The sequence below is a fragment of the Streptopelia decaocto genome (genome assembly GCF_964273445.1).
Source record: "Streptopelia decaocto genome assembly, chromosome: 16".
NCBI classification, from domain to species: Eukaryota; Metazoa; Chordata; class Aves; order Columbiformes; family Columbidae; genus Streptopelia; species Streptopelia decaocto.
Window position 1 is genome coordinate 4,448,470 of NC_138671.1, and position 25,973 is coordinate 4,474,442.

At 54.1% G+C, this 25,973-nt stretch overlaps 1 protein-coding gene across 1 annotated transcript; it reads right to left on the reverse strand.

Annotated features, from left to right (window-relative positions):
- Positions 1-28: 28 nt before the first annotated feature.
- ITGB4 (integrin subunit beta 4) lies at positions 29-24,513 on the reverse strand (the record flags this gene model as incomplete). Its single annotated transcript, XM_082067164.1, has 40 exons — positions 29-2,352; positions 2,925-3,038; positions 3,474-3,638; positions 4,099-4,254; positions 4,527-4,715; positions 5,383-5,532; positions 6,452-6,625; positions 7,115-7,288; positions 8,196-8,396; positions 9,393-9,524; positions 9,692-9,874; positions 10,428-10,565; positions 10,772-10,952; positions 11,321-11,481; positions 12,398-12,602; positions 12,949-13,097; positions 13,646-13,825; positions 13,906-14,054; positions 14,218-14,241; positions 14,848-14,906; positions 15,333-15,436; positions 15,909-16,097; positions 16,515-16,548; positions 16,867-16,973; positions 17,467-17,586; positions 17,763-17,889; positions 18,510-18,608; positions 18,779-18,882; positions 19,168-19,379; positions 19,541-19,617; positions 19,890-20,057; positions 20,208-20,330; positions 20,469-20,558; positions 20,942-21,205; positions 21,846-22,017; positions 22,188-22,284; positions 22,803-23,007; positions 23,432-23,533; positions 24,029-24,111; positions 24,411-24,513. The coding sequence occupies 40 exons, from the start codon at positions 24,511-24,513 to the stop codon at positions 2,210-2,212; spliced, it is 5,607 nt and encodes a 1,868-aa protein (XP_081923290.1). The 3' UTR covers positions 29-2,209.
- Between the last annotated feature and the right edge of the window lie 1,460 nt (positions 24,514-25,973).

A 25,973-nucleotide genomic window follows, 5' to 3' on the forward strand; every position in this document is an offset into this window, starting at 1 on the left:
CTGATCAAAGACCGCTGGCTGCTGGATCCACCTTGGAAAGGCTGAAACACCACCAGCCCTAATGAGCAGATGAAAGTTGAGAAGCGACACTGTTGTAGTGCAAGACAGGGTTAGGTGTGCAGCCTCTTGCATGTGGGGATGGTGTGATGCCCTGGAGAGCCACAGCTCACAGGCTGTGCTCTTCTCTCAGGTAACAGCCTAGTCTTTGGTTAAAAAGCATGGAACTGTGCCTGCCTTTTGAAGCTGTATTCACTGTTTTACCCTGGACCACAAAGCATAGGGAACGGTATCCCAGAGTCCTTGTGAAGCCGGAGATATGTCAGCTGGAGAGGAAACCCCAGCCACAAAGGTGAGAGGGCAACTGGGAAGCAGGCTAACGCCACTGGTACTTGCTCAGGAAAAATAAGTGCTTCCTGAAAGCACAGTAAAACCACCGGATCGATGAAATAGTCCTTGACCCAACTTCAAAACTGACCTAGCTCCATCTGCAGTCATGGGGACTCCTGTGGGTTTACTCATCCTCATGCATCTTTGGTTGAAACACATACAACCCATCCCACTCAAACAAACAGCCTGGAGAGGAAAGGGAGCTCTTGGTGGTGTGAGTGCTGGGAAGTCTTCCCCTCATTCCGAAATAAAAAGACAAGCCAAGGTACAACCTCAGATCAAATCAGGCAGGTGATGCTGCCGGGGAGACCAGGCAGCTGCGGTTTTGGTTGGAAGCTCTGACCCAGAACGGTGGCAGCTGCTGCTTTGAGCAGGATCCCTGCTTTCGGCAGCCTCCGCGCCTGCTCCGCGCAGCTGAAGCACGACAGGGAAACGTGCTGTTCAGCCCAATCGTTCTCCTTGGCAGAAGGCAGACAGACATCAGGCATCATGCCCAGAGCCAGGAAACGAGGCTCAGCAAGGTCTCAGCTCAGCGCTGCACCCAGCACCGTCCCAGGTCAGCTAAAGCCAAGGGCTGAAGGAGAGACTGGCACAGGATGAGGAGTAAGACCGCTGCTCCCAGCCTTGCTCTTCCCCTTGTGTTTACTGAGCCATCGCAGGTCCCTTTCTGGATGTTGCTGCTGTGCAAAAGAGCTTTTTTAAAAGGTACATCTGCCCCAAAAATCTCACGCTCTCCACATCAAGCCTCGTTAGAAATCCCAGGCACCGTTCCCATCTCCAGGCAGCTCCCGGCCCTTCTGCCCGCAGGTGCGGTGGCTGCAGACCCCTGGGCTGGTGGATGCTGTGCAGGGAGCAGGTCTGGCCCTGTCTGGTGCTGGAGAATATAAGGCCACCAAGGCAGAGCTCATCAACAGGCTTTCCATGGGGTTTAGTGGCCTTTGGATCGAGCCCTTAACTAGTTTCTTCCAGGGTTTTGGGTTTCTCAGCAGTCACGGTCCCAGTGTAGCCTCAATATTCAGCATAGGTCCACCTCCATTTTTTTAATAAAATAATAAAATACATTTTTATATATATGTATATAGACTACGAAAACTGTACAATATTTTACGCTGAAAAATGCAAAGGCCACAATTAGTGCTATACAAATGAAAGGCTGTACTTTGCTATCGTGGTACCAAATGTTAGCAGCGAATAATAGACACAAATAGGTGCAGTAAGAAAGCATCAGTTACCTTGAACCCCTATCTTGCAGCTCTCATGTTAAAAAAAATAATAATAATAATAATAAAAAAGAACAAAATAACCATCTCCAGTGGACAGCCAAATTGCTGGAGAGCCTGCAGCACAGATGGGAATGGTGACTCTCTATAAACGCTCTATAAATCAGGATGCTACCAGCTGCGATCCTCTCAAAACTGAGGACCTGAGAATAAATCATTCTGTTACATTTATCTAGGGCGGCTGGAGCCACCAAAACACCTGAATTGCTGCAGGTGTACTTGGATGAGGGGGCACTGAAGATTGGTATTGGAGTGAGCAGTGACAGTTCATGGAAGACATCTCTGTGGACTCTATAGAAGTGAGTCTCTCACAGAGCAGGACAGGGTGAACAAACCCTGCAGGATGAGCACACACCTGATGACCCAACCGTGCCAGAGCTTTGAGTGCGCTGGCCTCCAAAGGAGAGGTCCAGAGCTCGAAGTGCTGTGGAGGGTCTCTGCCCAGGCACTGTGGCAGCGCCTGGATGCAGCACCCTTGGATCATTCCACAAAGTCCTGCCACCCGAATGGCAGCATCCCATGGGTGGGCAGCCTGCCCTGGCTCAGGCCTCGTAGAACTGCCTCTCCATCTGCTTGGTGAGGGTCCCGCTGGACATCACGGTCCGGCTCACAAACTCTTTGGTGACCTGTTTGGTGAGGGTGCTGCAAGCGCTCTCCACTCGCTGGCTCGTCATCAGCATGCCATCTGCAACAAGAGGTCAGGACACCCTGCTGATTGTGGGGTCACAGAGAACAGGATCTGCTCTACCCGATGATTCCTGACAGAGATTTCTCCTTAGATACCACTTTCACCGATGGAAAACCTCTCCAAGCCAAGTGATTCAACACTTTGCTGTCAGTCAATAAGATGGATTTCCTAACAGCTCCCAAACTCTTCGTGTTGCAGGGTGAGCCCATGAGTCCTTGAACTCAAGGGCAACAGCATGGGACAACTACACTGATGTAATTAAAGATGGTTATCACAGTTCTCTGTTTTTATCTACTCTGAAGAGACCTAACCTCACAGTAAGAGCTGTGATTTGGTCCTTAGCAATAGCCCTGGGGGCTCTGAAAACTCAACGTTCCCTCTGTGACTGGACAGCACACAGGGAAACGACGGCAGCTGCCTCTGGAGAGAGCAGGGACACGGTGTAGGAAAGGGTCCAGTCCTCTTCATCCATCCCACCTGATGGACCCTCTCTCCCTACCACAGGCCTTTGGACAAGCAGAGTTATCCTTTGCTTTCTGAGGGTTTCCAAGCAGGCAGCGAGCCCCTACCTGTGAAGTGGGGATCCAGGGAGGAATGGCTGATGCTGGTTTTGGTGGTGTATTCGGTGGGGAAGTTGTACACTTCTCTCATGTACTGCTGGCCTCCAAACTGGGAGAAGGTGCCTGGGGAGAAGGAAAAGGGACAAGTCAGGCAGAAAACAAGGAGTTTCCAACCCTTTGACCTTGTACAGCAAGCACCAACAGTCGGCTCAGGAGGTTTGTCTTGCTGGCATCAGAGCCGGGTTTAGGAGCAACTGGGAGGACTGAGGGCCTGTGTACTATAAGAAGGTGCCTCCAGGTTTGTGTACAATCAGGCATAAGGTAGAAGTTTCCTAATAAATTAAACAGTGGCAGGTCCTCAGGATCCTCTCTTATTCAGTGCATCAGGATTGGGACAGTGCTCACAAGGCACAGCATTGTCTTCGTCTAAGACAATGTCTCCATGTCTTTCATGGAAAATGGAGTGACCACCAGAGCTGGAAAGGAACTCCAGGTGTTGTGTTCCCTGCTCTGAGATGTTGCTTATCCTTCCACCTCCACAAAGGCATGGTACTGTACCTCCATCCTGAGATTCAATGGTGATGATGCCTTCTCTCTCCGGCCCAAAGCCTTGGGTCGTCTTGGCTTGCACTTTGAACTTGTAAGGGACGTTCTCACTCAGGTGTGGCACGGTCAGGTTAGTTTCTGGATTGTCTCCTTCAACATAGATATTCCTGGGCTCCCCTAATCCGCACAGACATACCAGTGGTGAAGACAGACAAGAATGATGGCCCCTCCAAACACACTCCTCCCAACTCTGGCCAGTGTCTTGGCTTTCCCTAAGCTCTACATCCTCCACAGACTGTAGGATCACACCACCCAGTTCTATTGAGTGTTAAGACAACCCTATTTTAGTACAGTAGTGATCCTCAACAAACAACCTCCACTGGGTCTGGGCTGCAATAAGCTACAGGTCCTTCCTATTCCTGTCACATTTGCTATGCCAGGCCATGCAAGGACACAAAGCATCAGAGTCCAGCAGCTCCCAGGTCTAGAATCAACCTCATATCCCCACTTTGTCTGCGCTGATGTAAGCAGCCAACTTTGTTGTCAGTCCCAGCAAAAACACACCAAGCTGCTGCCTTTGCTAAAGGTATTTTGTGCCCTACACAGGGAACTGTTCTTCCACAGCCTGATACCGTACCTCCTCCATGCAGCATCTCGCAGGTGACCATGTAGCCCAAGATGGAGCCATTGGGCTTGCGGGGTCTCTCCCAGCTGAGCTGCAGGGAGTCAGGGTTGAGGGCAGTGAAAACCAGCGGTCCGGGAGCACTGGGCGTGCTCAGTGTGAAGGGTGAACCTGCAGGGACATGAGCGAAAGGTCAACATCAGGGAAGGTGGCGAGGAGGAGCCTGAGAAGGGTCTGTACACATAATTTATGTAATGAGCTGGAAGGTCTCAGCTGTCTAGACAGCTAGTGGAAGGTGAGTGCATGGGGAAGAAGGTCCTATTTCAAAAGGAAAGAAAGGAGAGCTCAGGAGGTAGTAAGGAGTGATAAAACAGCAGGGCCACCACTGTAGAGAGCAGCAGAGACATCAGTGCCACCTTCCCCTTGTCCCCCACCCACCTTACCTGGTAGAGGTCTGAGCGGGCTTCGTGGGTCCACCTGGCACTCTATGGTGATGAGTCCTTCCCTCTCGGGGCCCCAGCCTTCCTCGCTCTGTGCCTTCACCTTGAAGACGTAGGAGTGGTTGGGCAGCAGGTCCTCCACCACCACCGAATTCTGGCTGGGGTTGGGGATGGTGAGTCGGTGCACCTCTCCTGGGACACACAGGGAAGGGGGATGTCAGCACCATGTTGCAGGTGCAAAGACAGAGCTTTGGCTTTCACCTAAACTCTTCCTCAAATAGACTGCCTGGAAGAGTCATCCAGGGGCCCCAAACTCAGCCATCTCCACCACACCTTGCCACCAACAACTGCAAGTGCAGGATGAAATGTTGTTCCAAAGAAAGCTTGGGACAAAGAGTGGCTTCTTGAAAACTCAGAGATTTTAATCCAAAGGGAACTACATTTTCATGAACACTGCCTGAAGTTTCATTTAAAAATAAGAGATTTCCACTGCAGTTTTTCCTCCAAGTCCAACTTGATGGAAAAAACCTTTGACTAAGATGTTGGGGCTGGTAAAGAAGGTGTCCAAGGTTTTTTGGAGGTGCAACCACACAAGCAACCCCAGGAATTGTCCCCCAGCAAAAATGGGGAATGAGAACTGTGGGGTAGCTGAGACATTTCCTCAAGGCTACACAAAACGCAGAGTTGGGACCAGTCCCTGAATCCCCAAACGGTTGAGGTTGGAAGGGACGTCTGGAGATCATCTGATCCAACCCCGCCTTGCTCAAGCAGGGTCACCCAGAGCCAGCTGCCCAGGTGAAGACCCAGACCAGACTCTCCACTACCAGAAGCTTCCACCACCAACTGCCCATTCACTGACCTCCGTTGAGGAGCTGGTACTGCACGCTGTAGCCCTGCACCTCCTTCTCGCAGTGTGGCTCCTGCCAGCTCACCTTCAGGGAGGTGGGTCCCAGGGCGGAGAACACCAGGCGCGTGGGGGTGTCGGGGATGCCCAGCGGCAGCCTGGAGTCTGAGGCAAAAGAGGAACATCAGGGTGAAGATTTGGGAGCTGGGAGAGAGGAGAGAGTGACACACACACAAGCATGAGATGGTACTGATTGTCCAGGGAGAACGTGGTGAGCTGTCATCTCTGCAAGACGGCCCATCCTGAGGTGGGACCAGCTGGCTCTGCACAGCTATGATGATGTCCCATGGCCTTGGGATGACAACTTTGGGTTGGACAAGTCAAGGTAAGCTTTGTGCCCTTGTGGTAGAAAGACCAGAGCAGGGTCCCAGGTGCTGTGCGTGGCCCTTGCTCACCTCGAAGCACCCTGTCCAGTCTGCCAAAAGCTTCACAAACATCTTCAGATGTAGCTCAGTTAAGACTGGCCCTGGTCTACAGCTAAAGCATCCCAGCACCTCCAGGGACCATTCATGGGGCTGTGGGCAGCTTGGACCAGGGACTGGGTGCTCTGGTTGTCCCTCAGCTCAGCTCACTGAGACACAAGGCTCATGGTGAGCACAGCAGCCTCCCAGGTGACACTCAGGGACTGAAGACCCTCATCAACATGGGTTTTGGCCAAGGAGATTTCAGAGGGACATCTCATATGGAGCACACATTCTCCCCAAGAGTCCTCCAAAGGCCTGTGGGGCAAGACTGAGAACAAGACTGTTAGGAATGAAGAGGATGGAGACAATGAGCTGAGCAGTGGCAGCAGTGGTGAGCGTTACTCAGCCCAGGTGGGTTGAAACACACCTGAAGTCATCTGCAAATGGAAAGGTGGTGTGATGAAGGCACAGCTCGGGTCAGGAGGAAGATCAGTGTGGCACACAGCAAGCCATGGAGAGAGGGTTTGGGGGGAGCGGTGGATGGCAACAGCTCATGGACGGCTGGTGGATTGGCTGTTATGTGATGCATGGCTGGGAGGAGACACTGGACAAAGCTGTACCTATATACTTGCAAATCCCCGCAGACCCATCGGTCATGATTATAGAGTCCCGAAAGCCAGTGCTGGGGTAGTAACCCTTCACCTTTGCCCTTCTCCTGAAACCCACATCTCTGGGCTGTGGGACTGTCCTCCCAGCATCTTCATGGATGGGAGGAAGGAGTCTCCCCGGGTAATCTACAGAAGTTGTGCAAGAGAAAGAAAAACACCATTGGAGATTTCAGAGTGGGCTCAGCCCAGGTGCTGGCTTCTGCAGAAGTGGCTTTTTAAGGCTGAGATTTGAAGAACCTTTTAACAACCCTCTGTCAGCGCCAGCTGATGTACACGTGTGGAGCTGAAAGGTAACTGTGCTGCTAGATAGAGTAAGAAGAAAAGAAATGTGCTTTTTCCAAAGTGCTTCACAATGTGAGGATAAGGATGGAGCTTCCCTTCCCAAGTGCTCTTCATGGGAGCGATGGGAACCCTTTCCAAAGTGATCTGGGAGCAGGGTGGCCTCAGCAAAGCGCCTACACATCAGTGGTGAGGACGTGACCCTCCAGATCTCTGGCTCATAGGCCCCCTTAGCTGTGAACACAGTCCTCACCACAATGGGACCTGCAGGACGTGGGTCTGAGGACAGTCATGGGGGTGGAAGGGAAGGACAGGTCCCATCACCGTGGAACTCACCATGCCCCATTAACATCGTGGAGTAGTCTCTTGTCAGCGAGGAGCTTCCCATCACCCTGTGCTCCTGCTGCATGTGTGAGCTCAGCTGATGATAGCTGCTGGTGGTTGTCCTGGTCAACGTGCCGCTGGCGCTGCCGGGGAAGGAGAAGTCCACCCGGCCATTCAGCAAGTGCTCTGTGAAAGAAGAGGGCACATTGTGAAGAATGTGGCTGCAGACAGGGCTGCTGCCCTAGTTTCTGTGGGGAGGAAGCAGGAGGCATCATGGTGCATCCTGCCTTGGCTGCATCCCAGCTTCAGCTGCTCTGAAAGGTCATTCTGGAGTGCTACACCTAGGACAAGCCACAACCACCCAACATGATGACGCAGAAACAAAAAGGTTGACGGAGACTTTGCCCTACGCCCAGCACCAGAGACACCCGTGGTGCCCAAGGTAACTCCAGACCTCGGCCTCGCTGGGGCACTGCCTTGTGCTTCTCGCCACGTTCTCTCACATCTCTCCTTTGATGCAAGCACAGGTTTATAGTTTCACATTAAAAATTAAGGTAGAAGAAAAATAGCCCTTTATGGAGGCCGTTTCTCCAAATCTCACTCTGGATCCTGTCTCAGCGGGATCTGAAAAGCAAACTCTGCTCCATTGTTCAGGTCCTTGACAAACCTATGTCCCTTTCCAGCAGGCCAGGAGAGATCAGCTGCCTATAAGAGTGATTTCTGTTTTACAGTCCAGCAGATCTGCCCCAGAAGCTCAGGGCACTTAATTAAGGTGAGGAGCTGCCCTTGGAGGCGACACTTAGCAGGTATCATCTGAGTTTGCTCCTGCCTTGATGGTCCAGTCTTTTGTAGAAGCAACTTGCTAGCAGGCTCCCAAGTCCATGCCGAGATGAGGGTTACCTTGACACTCTTGTGAGCAGACACACCAGGACAAGGTTTTGAAGTAGACTACAGCACATGAACCTTGCATCACGCCAACACGAGGATGGACACACGAGGGGAGGAAGGGGACACGAACGGGGGCAGTCCCAGCCCCTTGGCTCAGAGCAGGATGAGACAGGACACTCAGTGCTGTAACGAAGCCATCCTTCACCTGCTTGGGGCTGGGGGGTCCTGCTCCTTGTCAGGCTGCCAGTAGCCCCATCGCTGTCCTCCTCACCGAGGAGACCCTCGGTGTCTGAGGAGAGGCGGCTGCTGCCAGAGAGGCGGGGAATGGTTTCAGGTGGGAGCCTCCAGGTGATGCGGCGAAGATCCAAGTCTTCTCCCAGCAACTGCACGTGTTTCCACCTGGAGCCTTTTGGGACAATGCAAGCACTGGTGTTGGCATGATCTGCACCAGTGGGAACGACACCCGTTCACAGCCCGTCTTGCCAGGTGTTGGATGATGAGTTCAGGTGGTTCAACCATCGTGTGACTGGTAGGTGGAGGATGGTGGGAATGTGACATGCATGGTGTTCCTCAACCCTAGGGCTGTTTTCCAGCCCTGTGTCCATCACAACAAAAAGCGAGAGTCAAAGTCCCACCATACACCTGTCCCTTTTACGAAGACTCTGCAACAACTGTCCTCTGCTCATGAGAGGTTTCCTTGCTCCTCGATGTATGCTTGGGGTGGTCGGACTCCTGGTGTTCCCATTACTTTGCTCTCTGTAAAGACAAGGGACTCGCTCCCGGATCCCAGGCCCTGGAGAAAACCCCCAAGTAAGACCCTCCAGATCCCATTTACCAACCTCATCATTTCACTTATGACCTATCTTCCCCATAATGTCTGAGTATAAGACAAGGGAGCCAGCACTATTCAGAGAGCGAAGTGATGGAGGAAGAGATCAGAGGCCACAGGGATCCACTGGGATCCAGTCTATAGGCCAGTGCATCCCCAACACTCAGCGAGTTCCCTCCTGTTGGCTTGGCCAAAACCCTGAGTGTCCAAGGGACTCAGAGTCTGTGCCTTGGCCAGCGTTTGTTTGCTGACAGTAACTCTCATGGTCCAGCTAAATGGCAACAGGAAGGGAAGACAAACAGTGAGAGCCATGAAAAGTTCCTCTCCCACCCGATGCTGAGATTTCTCTTTGCCTCATGGCTACAACGAGGAAGTGGTCTTATTTACACTGTGGCCAGTCACGTGTTCCTGCGTATGCAGCTACTGTGCTTTGGAAAGGCTGATCTCCACCAGCTCTGTGACTTGGATCTCCCCATCTCCATGAGAAGGAAAGGAAAAATGAAGCTCATTGCTGAAAGCTGTTAAGGAGAATTAATGTTAAAAATGACCTTTGCAAAACTCAGAGCAATGTACCTGAATCATCAGAGACACTGGGACGCTTGCTGCTAGCTGGAGAACGAAGCACATCTGTGCTGTACATCAAGTAGCTGTCATAGTCCTCACCTCCCTCTGCATCAATGATTGGCACGTCAGGGATGATGGGGACTGGAAGAGAGGTGGAAAGTGCCATTAGACATGCAGCTTAAAATCACACAAGGCTCCCATGCTCTCACTTCAGCACTCGCTGAGTGGGTGGGATGCAGAGAAGCAGCTGAGGTGATGGGGAGCACTACCCAGCACTGTTCCTGCCCCCCAGCAGGGCAGTAACTCACTGGACATGGGGCGCTTGGGCTGCGTAGCAAGGTTGATGGTGGCTTCTCTCTCGGGTCCCCAGCCAGCACCATTTCTGGCCTTCACCATGTAGCGATAGGGCTGGGACTCCCGCAGGTTTTCTATCAGCACCATGCGCTTCTTTGGATCTTCAACCAGCACCTTCTTCATTGGACCAATGGGTACTGCAAATACGGGTGCACATATCACCCAGGAGGTCATGAAACAGAGAGGACCCCACCATCACCCCACCCTTGGCCAACAGGCTTGCTGAGGTTTAGTGTCAGGACACAGCCTGGCTCTAGGACAAGGTGTGGCAGCTATTTGGGCTGCTCACAACAGGCATGACATTGTCTTGGGGAAATTCCCAAACTGAACACTGAAGTCAACCTACAACAGAGGTCTCCTTGTTGCTGGTGTGTCACCAAATAGCATCCTCCTGGCACCCTAGCCCTAGGTCTAGGCCTATGAACCAAGTTTTCAAGATGAAAAACAATGCAGGACACTATGGAAGTGAATGGGAGCTGAGAGCCCTCTGGGCTTTGCAGGATTTAATCCTGAGTGGTGATTTTTCTGTCTTCTCTGCATCTAGGAGTGACCCCTGCAGATCCCAGTTTTCCCAAGAAAAGGGCTTGGAGCTGTTCTGGTTCTACTGCTGGGGACCAGCCCAGCCTGTGAAAAGTGTATTCCAGCCCCTCAGCATGGCTGGGCTGCCCCGGTCAGAAAACGAGCTCTTACCGTTATCCTCGTTAACGAGGCCATAACTGACTTCATAAGCCGTGATCTCCCCATTGGTTTCTGCAGGCTCAGCCCAGCTCAGCTGCGTCACGGTGGAAGACACGACGTTGAAAGCCAAGCGGCCAGGCTCGCTGGGGACTGGAAAAGCAAAAGCAAAGGGTCCGGGTTACTGGAAGTCGGAAGCCAGCACATGCAGATGCCCAAAGCTCCCTGGATCACAGCTGAGTCACAGTGGGAATCCCTCAGTGCTTGTCCACAAGACCATCAGAAGCTCAGGGCTGAAGCCCTGACCCCATAGTAGGTGCACAGGTATCAACTTGCTCCCACACAGCAGAGCCGCTCACCATCCTCAAGCGTGTGGCAGTGGATGATGTCAGAATAAGGCCCTTCACCCAGGGTGTTGTAGGCGCAGACTTGCATCTCATAGTCGCAGAAGGGGTAGAGGTTACTCAGCTCTGCTGACGGTGCTTTGACATCGATGAGATGGGCTTCTGACTCGGGGTCGCCTTGGATCCAGTATTTCACCTGGCAAAGCAAGAGCAAGCCATGATTCCTTCAGGTTGCCACTGTAACGGGTGAGAAATTCCCCATCTCTTATCAGATCTGCTCTGGGACAGCCAACGTGTTGTGCCATTCCTCTGAAATGAGAGTTCAGAACAGTCTGGGCATTTCATGGTAAGTGATGGAAAGGGAGATAAACCCAGCAGGAATCTTTTCTGCAAATTCTGCATCCACCCAGCAATGGTCCCTCAAGGATGGAGAGGGCCAGAGGTGGTGAGCTCGCTCCCTCCTTTGAGCATCTTCTCCCCATCCTTTCAGCACAGGTGACTCTATGTGTGAAACATTCACAGGACGGGACCCACACCCTCCCCAAGGATGCACCCACCACTTACCTTGTACCCCAGAGGTTTTCCTGGTGGAGGAAACCAACTGAAGCGGATTTCCCTGGCACTGAGAGCATGGGCGTTGGGATTCAGCGGTGCACTCAGCCGGCCTTTGGGGGACTGGGAAACCTGGTTCAGGCCAGTCATCAAGGGGACACTATCCACCACCTCTGCAAACATGAGGAAGAAAAGTCACATCAGTGCTAAACCCCCACGTGGAAGGAAAAGAAGAGCCCTGCCATCATCAGTGACCCTTTCAAAGCATTTCTGAGGGGTAGATGCCCATCGCAGGGAGAGGAAAATGAGGCACTTGGTGGTGACATCCCGCAAAGCCACCCAGCAAGCTGGTGTGAAATTCAGGCTCAGACCTGCCCCGAGTCCTGCACCTCCTGCTGCTCCTCACAGGCTGCCCAGGTGGGAAGAAAGGAAGATACTACCTCCTTGCCTCTGAAAGTCATTAGCTCTGTCTGAATGTATCTAATAATGTCTCAACATTTAATCAGTTGCCCTGTGTAGCCATGAGAGAAGATGGAAACAGGCAGAGCCTGCTCAAGTTGCCTAGTTGATTCTCCTAGAAATGTACCAAGTCCAGCCAAAAGCTCTCCAGAGCCTCTCCAACCCCAGCAGCAGTTCTGGTTGATCCAGTGATGAGGGACTTCCTTGTACCCCCAGTATTCATGACCAGTAGTGTAATAAATACCTTTATGTTATTGACCCACTTGATAACAAGCCTTACAGTTTTGCTTGTCCAACCACAGGAACCACCAAGAACTTCTCATGGCGCATCCCGCCTCTTCCTTATTTTTACAGCTTTTTATTCAAATCCCCAAGGAAAAGGAATGAAAAATCCACTGTTTCCTTTAGCAAAGTAGATTATCCATCTTCTTCGCACCCATTGTCTATACCCACTAACGCCTCTAGAGGGAGGCCCAAATCTACCAGTCGGAGCTGGAGGAACCTCACCGCCTGTTCTTTTGAGTGAGGAGCAGGGCTGGAGCTCGGTACACCACCTCGGGTGGGCTGGTCTCGTGTGGGAGTCCCACACCCCGTGCTGCCATTTCCCACCTCTTGACTGCCAGCCCCTACCTGGGTCAGCGATGGTCACCGTGGTCTGGGGGTATCGGCCAATCTTGGCACCGTACTTGGGATGGAAGAGGTCGACAGCGAACTGCTTGAGCTGGGAGTTGTGCAGGAGGGTATCTATTTCGGTCAGCTCCAGCAAGGGGATCTGCACCTCCTTTCGGGTCTCCCCGGGCTGGAAGACCAGGTCACCCTCTGTGAAGACGTAGTCCTGGAGGAGAAGAGATGTGTGGTTATAGTCCATAGCATCCAAGGGAAAACTCCCAGAGAGCTCGCCCTTGTCTCCCAGTGAACCCCCACTTGCCGCCCAGTGCCCGCAGCTCAGGGGGCAGCTGGTACGTTCTGTCTCAGGTACAGTCAGCCTCTCATGTCCCAAAGGCACAGGGAGCAAAGGGATGTCTGCTCTTGTGCCAACTGCAAGCCTTGGGTCTCTCCTCTCCCAGCCACATCCCCTTTGAGCCCCATCAACTGCTCTTCTGCAGCCTCAGGGCTGGATCCTTCCCAGCCCTCTGTGCCCGCTCATTCCTGCCTGCCAAGGCCAGGAGCATCATCCTTACCCTGCCGTTCTTGGCAGTGAGATCTCGTGTCCTGTACGTGACTTGGGATTTCCCGTTGTCTATGATCTCCCGGAGGACAGGGATCTTGGCTACCTTATCAAACCGGCTGTGGGAATAGGCTGGCTGCAAGAAGGTGATGAGGCTGCTGGCTGGAAGGGAATGTGTAGAGCAAATACATGAAGAATCACATTACAAACATGCAGGTGTCCTCCCCCTCAACAGAGTTCCTATCATCCATGGGTGTGAACTGTGTATGAAGCATTACTGCATGGGCTGGAGGTTTTATCAGTCCTGACTCTTGCTCCCTGCTCAAAACAACCAGATGGGAAGCAAAGGCAAATCTCTGGGAACATTCACCTGCCCCAAGCACAGCACAACAGCAAAGAGGGTTTACTTTACTCCAGTGATTCATGAACTGGAGCAACAGAGGCCTATGGTCAGCCCTGTATTTACCATCTGGGGTGGTCAAAAGTTTGGGTCTCTGTCACCAGGAATGACAACCCTCCCTTGGATGCTTTAAAAGATGCTCTAGTTTAGACCCAGGTGACTTAAAAAAAGAGTCACCAAGAAAGTGTCTGACCTGTGACATGGGGGAGCTCAGATCAGCAGGCTGCGCCCCCTTAGAAACCACATGAGTCCATCTGGACATGGGACACATAAAAACCCTTCATCTTGTGCCACAGTTGCAGCCCTTCACCTTGTTCCTTGATGATGGTGATGTTGACAAGTCTGCGCCCAATCTCTGCAATGCCGGTGGGGACATCGATGGCCTCCACCTGTAGCTGCTTCTCATCATCATCATCCTCCCTGATGAAGAGTGGGACGCGGACGTCAACCAGCTCCACGGCCTCTTGGAACTCCACCATCCCATGAGCATCTGGGGGAAGGGACAATGGTGAGGGGTGGGAAATGTGTCCCCCCATCAGCCAAGGGTTAACGCTGGGCTCTGCTCCCTACCTTGGTCTGAAGTCACAGTGTAATAACCTGGAGAAACCTTCAAGTCATTGAAAGCCTCATGGGAAACGTGCTTTTCCACCACTTTGATGATCTCTGGCTTAGCCGAGCGAGGGGCAGTGAGCACTGTGTCCACAATGGTGTGGTCCTGCCTGCAACCAGTGGGAAGAACAAGTTGGGTAAGAGCTGAGGCCGGGGTTGCTCATCTCACAAAACAGCTAGATGGGCTACTGAGTGCACAGGGCATTCAGTCACCCCACACGTGTGTGCAAAGAGGGAGAAGCAGCACAAGAGAGGGCTGCAAGTTCCTCTTACCTTTTCCCAGAATTGGGCTGTAACCTGGGCGGGGAAAAAAAAAAAAAAAAAAAAAAAAAAATCAGAGTGACTAATGCATTTGAGGAGACAAAATTCTATGTGAATCACAGCCCTGTGCAGGTCTGAGCTGCAGCAGCTGCCCTGCAGGTGCCAATTCACCCTGCGGAACCTGTGGCCCCATCGCGTGTTCCCTCCTGCCTGGCTGCTCCCTCCAGCCCTGGTTTCCCAATGCAATGAGGAACATGTCCACAGGGGAGATCACATCTGGTGAGAGTTGTGGGGAGGGGACACCAATCCCTGCTCAGTGCCAGCGTCCCAAGGCTCCTCCGTCCTGCGTCAGGCACTTGTAACTTTGCACAGGGCTGAAACTTTTGAAGACAATGGGAATTTTCCCAGCGAGCACCGTGTGACCAGGATTTGTCCCTGTCTGTAGGAGTCTCAGGTCCAAAGCCAGAGGCAGCTGAGATCACCTGCAAAGCCAGGTGGGCTCTGCTCTGCAGCCCCGGTGGGTGAAGCACCACATCAGGCTTGTGCCGGGGGTGGCTCACGGATTTCACCACCCAGCTCTCCATCCACTCCCGGGCCCTGGGGCAACCCTGCCCCACAGGAGGTCTCTCCCCAGTGACTCACCTGAACTTGGTCTGCTGGAGCTTGTGGCAGCCAGGGATGTGCTTGAAAACCTCGTTCAGCTGCAAGGAGCAAGAGGAACTCTTACACCATGTCCCTGTGTGAGCAGATGCTGCTGCCAGCAAACACGAGAGCCCTCTGGCCACCTCCGGGTCCTCCCCCCTCCCCCTGCCACACCAGGCAGGGACCATCACCTGTTTTTTCCCCAGAATATGGCAAGAGGCTGAAAACTGAAGCCAAACAGGAGCTTCAGGCCACGTGCCCTGAAGCAAACCTCAAATCTCATCAATGTGATGCTTTGGTAATTCTCACAATCATGATCTTAATAGCTGCGTTTTTTTTGGAAAGAAGAAAAATTGCTTCTTGCTTTCAAGAGCTCTCTGGGTTCACAGGGAAGGGGCTCTCCCCTTTCCCCAGCATTGCAGACTCCCCCTTGGTGTGGCTGTCCCCCCATCCCATCCCGAACCCCCTCATCCCCATGTTCATACATTCTCTTCCACTTCCTTGCGCAGCTGCTCGCACTCTCGGGTGTCCAGTTTCACCAGGTTCTGCGTGAAAAGCCGTGTCAGTCTCAGAGACAGCCCGTAGGGAACTGGAAAGAGAAATTCCCAAGTCAAATGCCTTCCTTCTTGGTCAGAGAAATTACCCCGCCAAGAGCTGGAAGCATGGAGACACGCGTGATGCTCCGTATCCGGATCCTGTATCATAGCACCCAAAGCCCATGGCACCAGCAGAGAAAATCCTCTGAGAGCTGGAGAGCTAATGCAAAAGCTTTCTGCCAAATCAAGCAAAGGAAACTGCAAGGTACAAAGAACACATGCAAGGTACATCCACCATGCAGCTGTCAGGAGGTACCCAAGGCGACCACCTGTCCTGCTACAGGGCTGGACACAGAAACATGCTGCTCAGCATCCCCCAAGATGGAAGCAGATAAAGGAACACCCTGCCTTGTAACTGGGCTTGGAGGTAACACCATGGCTGCTGGAGCTGGGGGTTACCTCCAAGCATTCGTGTCCTCTATGGCACCCACAGCATCCTCCTTGTCACTCAGATGTGGCACTCACCAAGATCTTTGGGGTTGGCGGCCGCGGGGGAGGCGAATCCCTGCTTGTGAACGTTGTTGTTGATCTTCCAGCGCACTGTGTCCCGGCCCTTGAGGGACCCACTGCGGACCATGGGGGTGTCCAGGTGGTCAGAGGACATGAGGCTGTGGCGAAGCATGTAATGGTCCTCCTTGAATCCAACAGTGCGACCTGCAGAGCCAGGGGCAGGGTAAGAGTCTGGGCAGACTGGGACAACACCAGCCATCAATGTCCCAACAACAAAACCTTTGTTTTGGGGAACCTTTAGGTCTTCCACCATGCTAAGGGTGTTGGGATGTCCGGAGTGGGGTGGGGTGGAGAAGGCAAGGGGTGTCCATGAGAGCACATCACACCAGTTAGGCATTACAAGCGACACTGGTCAGGGGAGAGCCAGACGTGGGATTCCCAGCAGGACACACCAGGGTGTGGGGCAGCAGCTCGAGGGCTCCTTGGCTCAGGCTTTTCCCCTGACCCACCTCCCCAGCTCAGAGAGGAGGAGGAGAGACACTCATCCCAGCACACACCCCCTCAACCCAGGAAGGCAGTGAACCCCACAGAACCCGCTCCCCCACTTCGAAGGGCCGGTACCTCGTGCGCAGCAGGGAAGCAGGGCCAGGCAAGCCTAGAAAACAAATGGCAAAGACACCATCACTTTGTGGTCAAGGGTGAAAACCCCATCACGTCTCCAGCTGGGGGATTCATATCAGCAGGGATGGGTGGACAGTGGATGGGGCTCTGAAAGCTAATTTTAGGCAGATATCCATTCAGTGAAATCCCACAGCAACTCGTGTCGGCAACAGCAGAGGTGCTGGATACCACTGAGACCCAGCCCCGGCCAGTCTGGCCAGGCTGGGGGCTGGGTGGATTCTAGAAATCTGCCATGTTTTTGGCCTTTATCTGGTCCTCTCCCCAGGCTGGGGCAGCCGGCTGAGGCACTCACCTTGCAGCAGGCGCAGAACTTCCAGCAGAGCAGCAGCAGCAGCCCCAGGAGCAGGATGAGGAAGATGAGCAGCGGGATGAGCCAGAGGAAGCTCCCCGGTGGGCATTCTGCAGGGCACAGAAATGTCTCCCCAGGGCATCAGCAAGGAGGGATGGGGGAGGCAGGGACAGAGGGGAAAGGCTGGACCACAGCAATATGAGGGATGGAGGAGCCTAGTTAATCTTGGAAACCCCTCCCTTGGTGCTCACAATGAAAACTGATGTTCAGAGAGAACTATCCCACGTCTTTGCATGCATCCAGCCACCCCAAGTGGCTGTTCAGCACCTCGCAGCTCTACCTGCCCATACCAGCATGACAAGGCACTGATCTCTAAAGGTGCTGGTCTCTGAGGGTGCTACTGTCCACCTCCTGCAGCTCGTGTGACAGCCGATATCGCTCACCCCTATCAGGCAGGATGGTGGGCATGAAGGTCCTGCCAGCAGCTGACCCCTCCCAGGGGCACAGCAAAGGGACAGGCAAGATCAGTGTCACCATGTGCACAGGTCACTGCTGATCCAGACCCCAGGCTGGACCATCCCCTCCTGCCAGGTCCCTACTCACCTTTTTTCTTCTGCACGCGGACGGTGGTGTTGGGGAGGACGGTGGGGTCTCCCTCCAGGGTGTAGTGGTAGGTGCAGTCGTCATCCTCGTCCTGGAAGGAGCAGTACTCACTGGCCTCCTCTGCAGACAGAGAGAGGACATGATGGCAAAGTCATCAGGACCAGGAAAAGCTTGAGGAGCAGCCCCACATGCACACACACAGGGCATGGAACGCATGCAGCCCCACATGCACACACACACATGCCCATGGGAGACACACCACATGTGTCTGCACCCCTCTCTGCCTCTCCTGGTACCTTTCTTCAGCTCTTCCACCATCTGGATCTGGAGGTGGCACATGCTGCAGTTTGCTTTCTTGTTGCCCGTTCCCCAGGCCTGGCAGCGAACGCAGTCCCGTATGCTCTCGCACACAGCCTGGAAACCCTGGGCAGAGAGACAAGGTGGGATGGTCAGGAGGCAGCCCAGGGGAAGCAAAGGACGTCGCCTCTGAAAGGCAAGGGTGGAGGGGCAACGCCATGTCCTCACCCAGCTTCTAGGGCAAGGTCAAAAAGAAGAATCAGAGAGAGCAATCAGCTAACAAAGCCAGCTCCAAAAAATCCTATACCAACAGCCGGCATTGGGGCAGTGCCTAGATCTTCTCCAACGGTTTTAGGGGGCCTTCCCAAAATACAACCAAGCTGGTTTTCTCCACTCCCACCATGGGATTAGCCCATGTTTGTCAGTGGAGAAACTGAAGCACCAGGCTTTTCCCAGTCTTGAAGCACATCAGAACAAGGCAGGAGCTGAGCATCAAACCTCTGCTCTTCACCAGTGTGCAGATAAACACAGATGGACATTCAACAGTTGCTGCCGGTGGACTGGAGGGCAAAGCAAGCCCTCCCATACCAGACCCTTCCTGGCCATGGAAGGCAGAACAGGCAAGACTAACCCCTGCTCAAGATTTTGCTCCTGGCCAAGATGTGCCTTCATCTCTGCTTTGCTTTCCTCCCCCAGAGACTCTGCATCCCAAGGAGAACCCAGAGGGACCCCAGGCTGAGCCTCACCAGGGAGTAGCTGATTTCACAGGTGGAGCTGGTGTACAGCGAAGCCTTGTCACAGATGCACCTGCCACATTCACACCTCCCGTGGTTATTGCAAATGCCCTGGGAGGGAAGAGGAGACAGTTGGTGTCCAAGAGCAATTGTAGACATGCAGCAGCACTGGGAGTCAACAAGGTGCCAGCTCCCAGTGACGCTGAGCCTTGGGTACCGGGACAATTTGCTACAGCCCTGCCAGGTTCGGTCGTCCCTCGTGCAGGTGGAGCAGGACCTACCCCTCGGCTGTCGATGCAGGTGTCATTGCTCGTGGGACATTCACAGCCTGGACCCTCCCAGCCGCTCTCGCACACGCACGCACCCTTGGAGCAGCGACCACGATCTGTGATGCGAGAGGAGGAATTATGCAGGGACCAGAGCTGCATCACTCCCCTGGACCCATCTGTGGGCTGCTCTGGTTCTCTTGCTTTTTTGGGGGTGCAAAGAGGCTGCAAACAGACTCCAGAGCATCCTCTCTGCACGTTTGCAAATGCACAGTCCCCGCAGCCCATCGTTGGTCATTCAGCTCCCTGTGTCAGTGCCACCAGCCCAGGGACACCCTGCCTGTGCCACAGCCACAGCGCACCCCACAGCTGGGAGACGCTGGGGGCAGCGGGGCTGCTCTCACCATTGCAGAGGAAGCCGGAGGTGCGTGGGCACTGCAGGACGTCGTATTGGCAGAACGGCCCATCAAAACGCTGCCTCAGGTCCTCGGAGTAGCACTGGCACTTCCCGCACAGGCACTCGCCCCGGCCCGAGCACGGCTCCACATCCCCGGGGCGGATACAGGCTTCGTTGTTGGGGGACGATGCTGGGGAGCAGTCGCACGTGTCCCCTCGCCTGGTGGGGAGGAGATGGTGCTGAGAGAGGTGGGAGTGGTGCGCAGGACAGCAGGGTCCTGGCCTGGGACTGCACATGGGTGGGATGCCCAGGGCACAAGTATGGGTCCCCAGACTCAGCAGGAACCCTGGGAGGGATATGGAGCTGGACAAAGTCCTTACCAGCCTGGGTGGCAGATGCACTGTCCACAAGCAAAGTCCCCGTGGAAGCTGCACTTGGGTGAACTAAACTCTTTTTGCTGTAGAAGAAGACAGAAGAGGCATTGCCAAATGGTCTCAGCTGCCCCAAGACCACTTCAGGAACCAGAAAGGCAGATCTAGGGGCAAAGTTTCCCACAAGTTCTGCTCTAGGACAACATGCCCAGCTTGGTGCAGGCAGTGGTGAGGATCCCCTTGGCCAGGCTGAGCAATAATGAGGTGTCAAGCAGTACCCACGTGCACCAGCCAAGGTGTTTCTACCCCAGCCTGGCCAGGAGGAGGTCACCTCTCTGCAGCACATACCCCCACATACCTGTTCACAAGAGCACACATCACAGTAGACAGAGGCTCTGATTTTGAGGCTGTCGCTCAGGGACGTGGGTTTTACATGGATAATTCCCTCCCGCTCTGTCTTCTGGAGGTTGCAGACGTGCTGCCCACCAACGTACTCAAGGGCCTTCACACGCACATTGTACTTGCCCTAGGAGGAATGGATGTGCCACAGGGGTGAGCCAGCTCTGCTGGACCACAGCTCGGCCAGACTGACCTCTGATGAAGATTGAAGGAGGGACACAGTGGAGGGCTCAGTCCCCAGCACACACCTCCCCTCCGGGGCCATCCAAGGACTCACCACTTCTCCACGGGTGATGTGGAAGGAGCCAGATTCTGTCTTTTCATACATCAAGGAGGTGAACTCTGTCTTCATGGCTTTGGGGACAAAGTCAGCTCGGATGTCCATCTTGGAGCGGATGCGCTGGGTGGCAGAAGGTAACCACGATATTGATTTTCAGCAGTACACCTGCAACCACCTCCTGCCTCCTTTCCTGCGCAGGAGGTGCCCACCCTCTGCCTTCCTTGGGGGCAAGAACAAAGCCCCAGAGAGCACCGTTACCTCAAAGGCTGTGCGGAGCAGCTCCACGATGTTGGAAGAGTCCTCCTGGAGCACCCCGATCTCAGAGATGGGGAAATACTTGTGCAGCTTCTGCAGAGAGACAGGAGTCCCCTGAGCCAAGGCCTTGAGAAACCTCCTCTAGCACTGAAGTGGGCTCTGCTTTGAGCAGGGCTTGGACTGGAAACCCCCAAAGGTCCCTTCCAACCTAAATTCCTCTCCAGCTCTGTGTCCCCACTGCTTTACAAGAGACACCAACATGGGGAGACCTCCAGGAACTCAGATTCCTGCACCCAGTAGTAACACACTTTGAGACCTCTCACAACTCAGACCGGGTGCCCAACACCCTGTGGCACCCTCCCAAATTATCAAGACAAGAGATGGGAGAAGACTTCCTCCTCACAGCCAAGCTGCAGGAGAAGGAACAATGGTCCTGGAGGTAAGCCCATGTGGCACAACCACTGCCATCTCCTCACCTCGTAGTAGCTGTAGGAGTGGTTAGTGACAGCAAAGATGGGGATGATGTTGTGCTGGCCCAACAGGCGCACCAGGGTGGGCACCGAAGGATAGTCCTGCTTGGTGTCATACACGTAGGTGCCACTGGTGTCCAGGTGACATTGCTCATCATTTCTTGCCAGGATCCCTGCCAGGACGTTGGTACCATCAGCTTCATAGTGAAAGGCAGATTCAGTGGAGAACACGAGCAGGTGAGTGCTGTCCTTCCTCCAGCCGATCTTATCCTACAGCCAAGAATAGGGACAAGGGGCATTTATCTCTGCATCCACCAAAACACTGCACAGCACTTGCAGCCGTTGGCAGGAGCCGGAAAACCCAAGGGACAAGGCACCACCTCCATTTGGCAGCAAATGCAATCGGCTACATGGTCCTAGACAGCAGGTCTCCACTTTCCCCATCTGCACCCTCAATGCACAGGATGTCTCGCAGCCACTCAGCGCCAGGCACATGTATGTACAGGGAGCAAACCCATGCTTTTCTGGATGCGTTTGGAGCTGTGCTCATCCCTCAGCCCAATGGGCAAGCCCAAATGGGCTGTTCTCCAGGGAGCAGAGCATCACCACTGTGGGTATGGAGGGGGACAGAGCAAAGAGCACACACAGGGTACCCAGCAAGGAGCTCCAGAGATACACACAGATGGTCTGGGCCCCAGGAAAATTTGGGAATTCAAAACAACTCGGCAACAGGAGTGTGCAGCTGGGAGGGCGAGAACTGACTGTAGGTGAATGAACCATCTGCGCTTCTTGGCTGCCTCATCAGCTGCCCAGCGTGCTGCTCCTTTGCTCATCGCCCACTATCAAGAAGATCCACCCATTAAAAACAAAGCCCTGCCCACACATCTCCTGCATCCCTGGCCACCCGCACCTTGCAAACAGCTGTCTGCAGGATGGCATCAAAGCCGCCCTCAGGGGCATCCAGGTTGCCAGAGATGCGCTCTTTCCTGAGCTCCTGGCTGAAGTGGTTGATGTTGCTGGTCAGACGGATGACGTTCTTGAAGGAGAAGGGGGAGTCGGCATTGTTCCAAGGCTCACGTAGCCTAGGAGAGAAGGGGACAGAGGTGTTTTTGCAGGGGGCAGGAGCAATGGGATGCTTGGGTGTGAGGAGAGGAAAGGCAAGGAGAGCACCTGGGGGCTGGGGAACCCCTCAAGGGATGGAGAAACAGAAGGCACCTGCCCTGCCCTCTCTGCTCCCATCGGCCTCACTCACTTCTCAGGTCTCATGTCTGTCTGAGGGGATGAGACTTTGTCCACAAACTTGCCGAATCCGATGGTGTAGTTGGATGTCAGGGCTTGTAGGAACTCCGCTGGGAGAAAAGGAAGGGAGGAGTGGACATGTGAATAAAGAGATGTCTGCAAGGTTGCTGCTCCAGGATAAGAAATCCTTGCCTGGGCATCATCACTGCTGGTCAGATCTTACATAAGACTCCCAAACTGTCAGCTTTTAGAGCTCTTTGGGCTTGGCACTTGTCTTTTGGGGGGTAGAAACTTATACCACCTTTGGTAGCCCCTTTCCAAGACTGGAGTTCCTGCAATAACAGACACCATGCCTATAGGCACAAGATACCAAAGGTACCACACTGTGCAGGGCACCCGCCCCCATGCTGGGCTGAAAGGAGAGAGCACGTGCGATGATTCCTGCAGAGCCAGGAGAGACATCCCCACACAAAGCAGCAATAATAAGCAACTCTAGTTAAAACAGATGCCTCTCAGGGCTTTGGCAGTTGCATCCCTTTCTCTGGTGCCTACAGAGAACTCTCAGCCATGGGCAGGAGCGAGCTGCCTGGCTGCATCAGCACAGGAACTGGCTCCCCTCTGCTCTCACCTAGGTTTTCACCCATGCTTTTGAGGTTGTCCAGATCATCAGACATAGAGTAAGAGAAGTCCATAAGGATGTAGAGATCCACAGGGCTCTCCAAGGGCTGGAAGACATCCATGTTGAAGCTCATCTCCTCTCCAGCTCGCAGGCGCATGAACATGCTTTGGGGGGACACCTGGGTCCTCTGCAGGGATGTGTTGATGCTGAAATTCTGTGAAGGAAGCATAGTGTGAAGGGGATGGACTACATCTCCTGTGCAGATGCAGTGAGGAGGAGGCAAGAAGCAGGGAGATACGTAGGAAGGGGAAAGGCAGGGATGCTCACACTCCCCTCCCTCATGTACAGCCAGGGACTGAGGCAGCCTCTCCCACGTCCATGTGTGCCCAGCTGGGCACCTCCTCCAGACCCTGGCATTTTGCTTACATCTGTTTTGCCTGAAAAGCCACCCCAGCCCTAAACAACCATGGCTGGTTGCCAACAGGTCCATCAGCTAGCAAAGGCAGAGCATTGGTTTTGAGTAGACGCTACATAAACAAAGGTGTGGGCTTTGTATTTTTCCTGGTGAAGACTCTAGAGAGGGACGAAGGACGTGAAGAACGCTGAGGCCACGCAAAGGCTGTGTCCCCAGCACCCACCTGCTCGGCCCGCATCTCGCCCCTGCGGTAGACAATGCTGGCCTCCCCGCAGCCGTACCGCAGCAGGTTCTCCCGCAAGTCGCAGCGAGACTCTTCAAAGCTCTGGCAAGCGAGCAAGAACAACATTACAACCACAGAAAGCAACAAATCTTCCATGCAGGGGGGCGAAGCTCTTGTCAGGAAGCAGTATCCTCTGCTGAGACCATTAGCAAGCCTTTGGGAGCAGGAGAGGGATAGAGAGATGGGGACAAGTCTCACACAGAAGAGCCAATGTCCCCCAGCAGCAGGGAAACGCAACCACCAGTGAGTTACTGGCTTGTCTGTGATAAGACTCTCCATCCCTCGCACACGTTGTTTCGGATCTGGCACGCTGGCATTTTCTGATAAACCCCTGTATTCCTGCAGGTTTGCCCCAGACTCCCCTTTTCTCTGCACCAAAGGGAACCCACATTTCAGTGCTTCCCAGCCAGACGAGCTCTTTGCAGAGAGAAGCTGACACTGCTCTTGGGTCCCTCTCCTGGTTTTGGCTGGGGGTGGTGGGTTCCCTGTATCTGCAGGGTGGGAAGCGGAGCCCCGCGCTCCCCTGCAAGGTCTCACCTCATCGGTGCAGAAGGAGCAGTCCTTGTCCACGCGGATGCACTCGGTGCAGCTCTTTGCCCGGGACAGCACACAGCGGTTACCTACCAGGACAGATCAGGAATGGGGAAACGCAAGTGAGCCCTGGGAGGGTGTGACAAAGGCTGATCCCATTCCTGGGAGAGGTTTTGCCTTAGTGGTTAGTGGAAGCTGGCTACAAAACAGCAGCAGGGTAGCAAGAGAGGGGCCCCAAATGCTGGGGAGAGAGAACACAGGAGGAAAGACACACAACAGTTCTTATCTGCGTGAGGATCGGCATTTCTGGAGCCCAGGAGGGGCGCGCAGACCCCACGGGGCAGCACCAAGGGGAGAACACAGACGGACCTACTGCGGCTGCACTCACTTTTGCTCCTTTGGCAGAAACCGGTGGCACAGAGCAGGGACAGGAGGAGCAGCCGGGCACACATCCGTGGCGGCGCATCCATCCTCTTCCTCCTGAAACACATGGATGGTAATGTTGTGGGGAGCCAAGAGATGGAAACGGTTCTGGAGAAGATCGAGGCAGCTCCCACAGAGCCCCTGCCCAGCCCTGTCGGGGTGGGACAGCCCTGCCAGCCCTGGGGAAGCCACCGCTGAGCTCAGCAGGGCAGGGCACTAAAAACAAAAGCAAGAGCAGCTTGTCCTCTGCTCGGGCATGTGCGAAAGGCTCAAAGTCCCCAGCAACACCCGGGCAGGGCAGCTGCCACACCACAGCACCCCTGTACCCAGAGCTGGGGTGCTCAGCTTGAGGGGTTCCCCGGGACAGGTCCCAAGCTGCTCCCGGCCAGAGCCCAGCACCATCTGCACGTGTGAGCACCAACCAGGTCAAGACCTTGCTTTTCCTGGTGGGTTAAGGAAAAAAAGACAGGAGGAAAACAAAGTGACTGTCTACATCTTTCCCCAAAAGCAAAACAGACCCCTCCCTTCAGCTATTTCCTATCACACTAAGAGTTTCCAGGATGGTCGAACCAACAATAAATAGAGGGTGAGGCCTTGGGAAATGCCAAACTTGGAGCTTTGGAACTGCTGAATGAATCCCTGGTCTTGAGAGCCCAGCAGCCCCCTCTGTCCTGTCCAAGGCAGCAGGATCCCTCACGTGGATCCAGAGGCCAAATCCTAAACAGAGTGAATCATCCTCCCTCTGCTTTCCTGCACAGCTCCCCGCAACACCAGCCGTCCCCAGCTCAGGGTTTTCACACGTCTGGCTTTGCAGGGGTCCCTCTGGCCAAGCCCCTGTGCTGGCTCCAAAGCCGGCAGTTATCCTCATCCCTGGACGTGCCCACGACCTCCTTCAACACCAGTCCTCATGCCACCACTCGCTGGCAAACATCCTGTCCCTTCACAAGGAGCTTTTGAAGCCAGGAAAATCCCCTTTTCCCTTGCTCCACCCCAGCGAGCTGTGCCAGCAGCGGGGAGATGCCAATTAGAGGTGAGATGAAAGGGTGGGGAAGTCCATCGAGCCTGTCAAGGGAAAACACAGCAAAAACGTTCCCTGAGCACTAAGCAAGTCCCCTCTCCCATTGTGGCAAAAGCCACAAGGAAAGGTTTGGTACAAAGGACCAGATTGCTCAGCTTGCACACCTATCGTCCAAGGTAACCTGAAAGCACAGACCTAATTCATCCTCCTTTAATCACAAGTCAAGAAAGAGTCACCAGGGGATGGATGGACACACACTGGGCCTTGGTCACGTAAGCTGCTGTCATGTCTTTCCAAGTGCTGAGATAAGAAGCCATAAAACTCAGCACTATGCTAACGTTCCGTTGCCCTGTGATCCACCACCCTCCAAGGCTTCGGCTGAGCAGTCGCCAGCGGGCAGGGCCCTGGTGCACCCAGCATTGCTGCTGCCGGCGGTATTTTTGCAAAAATAAGCAAGCAGCCATCCCTCAATGTCAAAAGTGTCCTCTGGAAAGGAAACACCACTTTCAC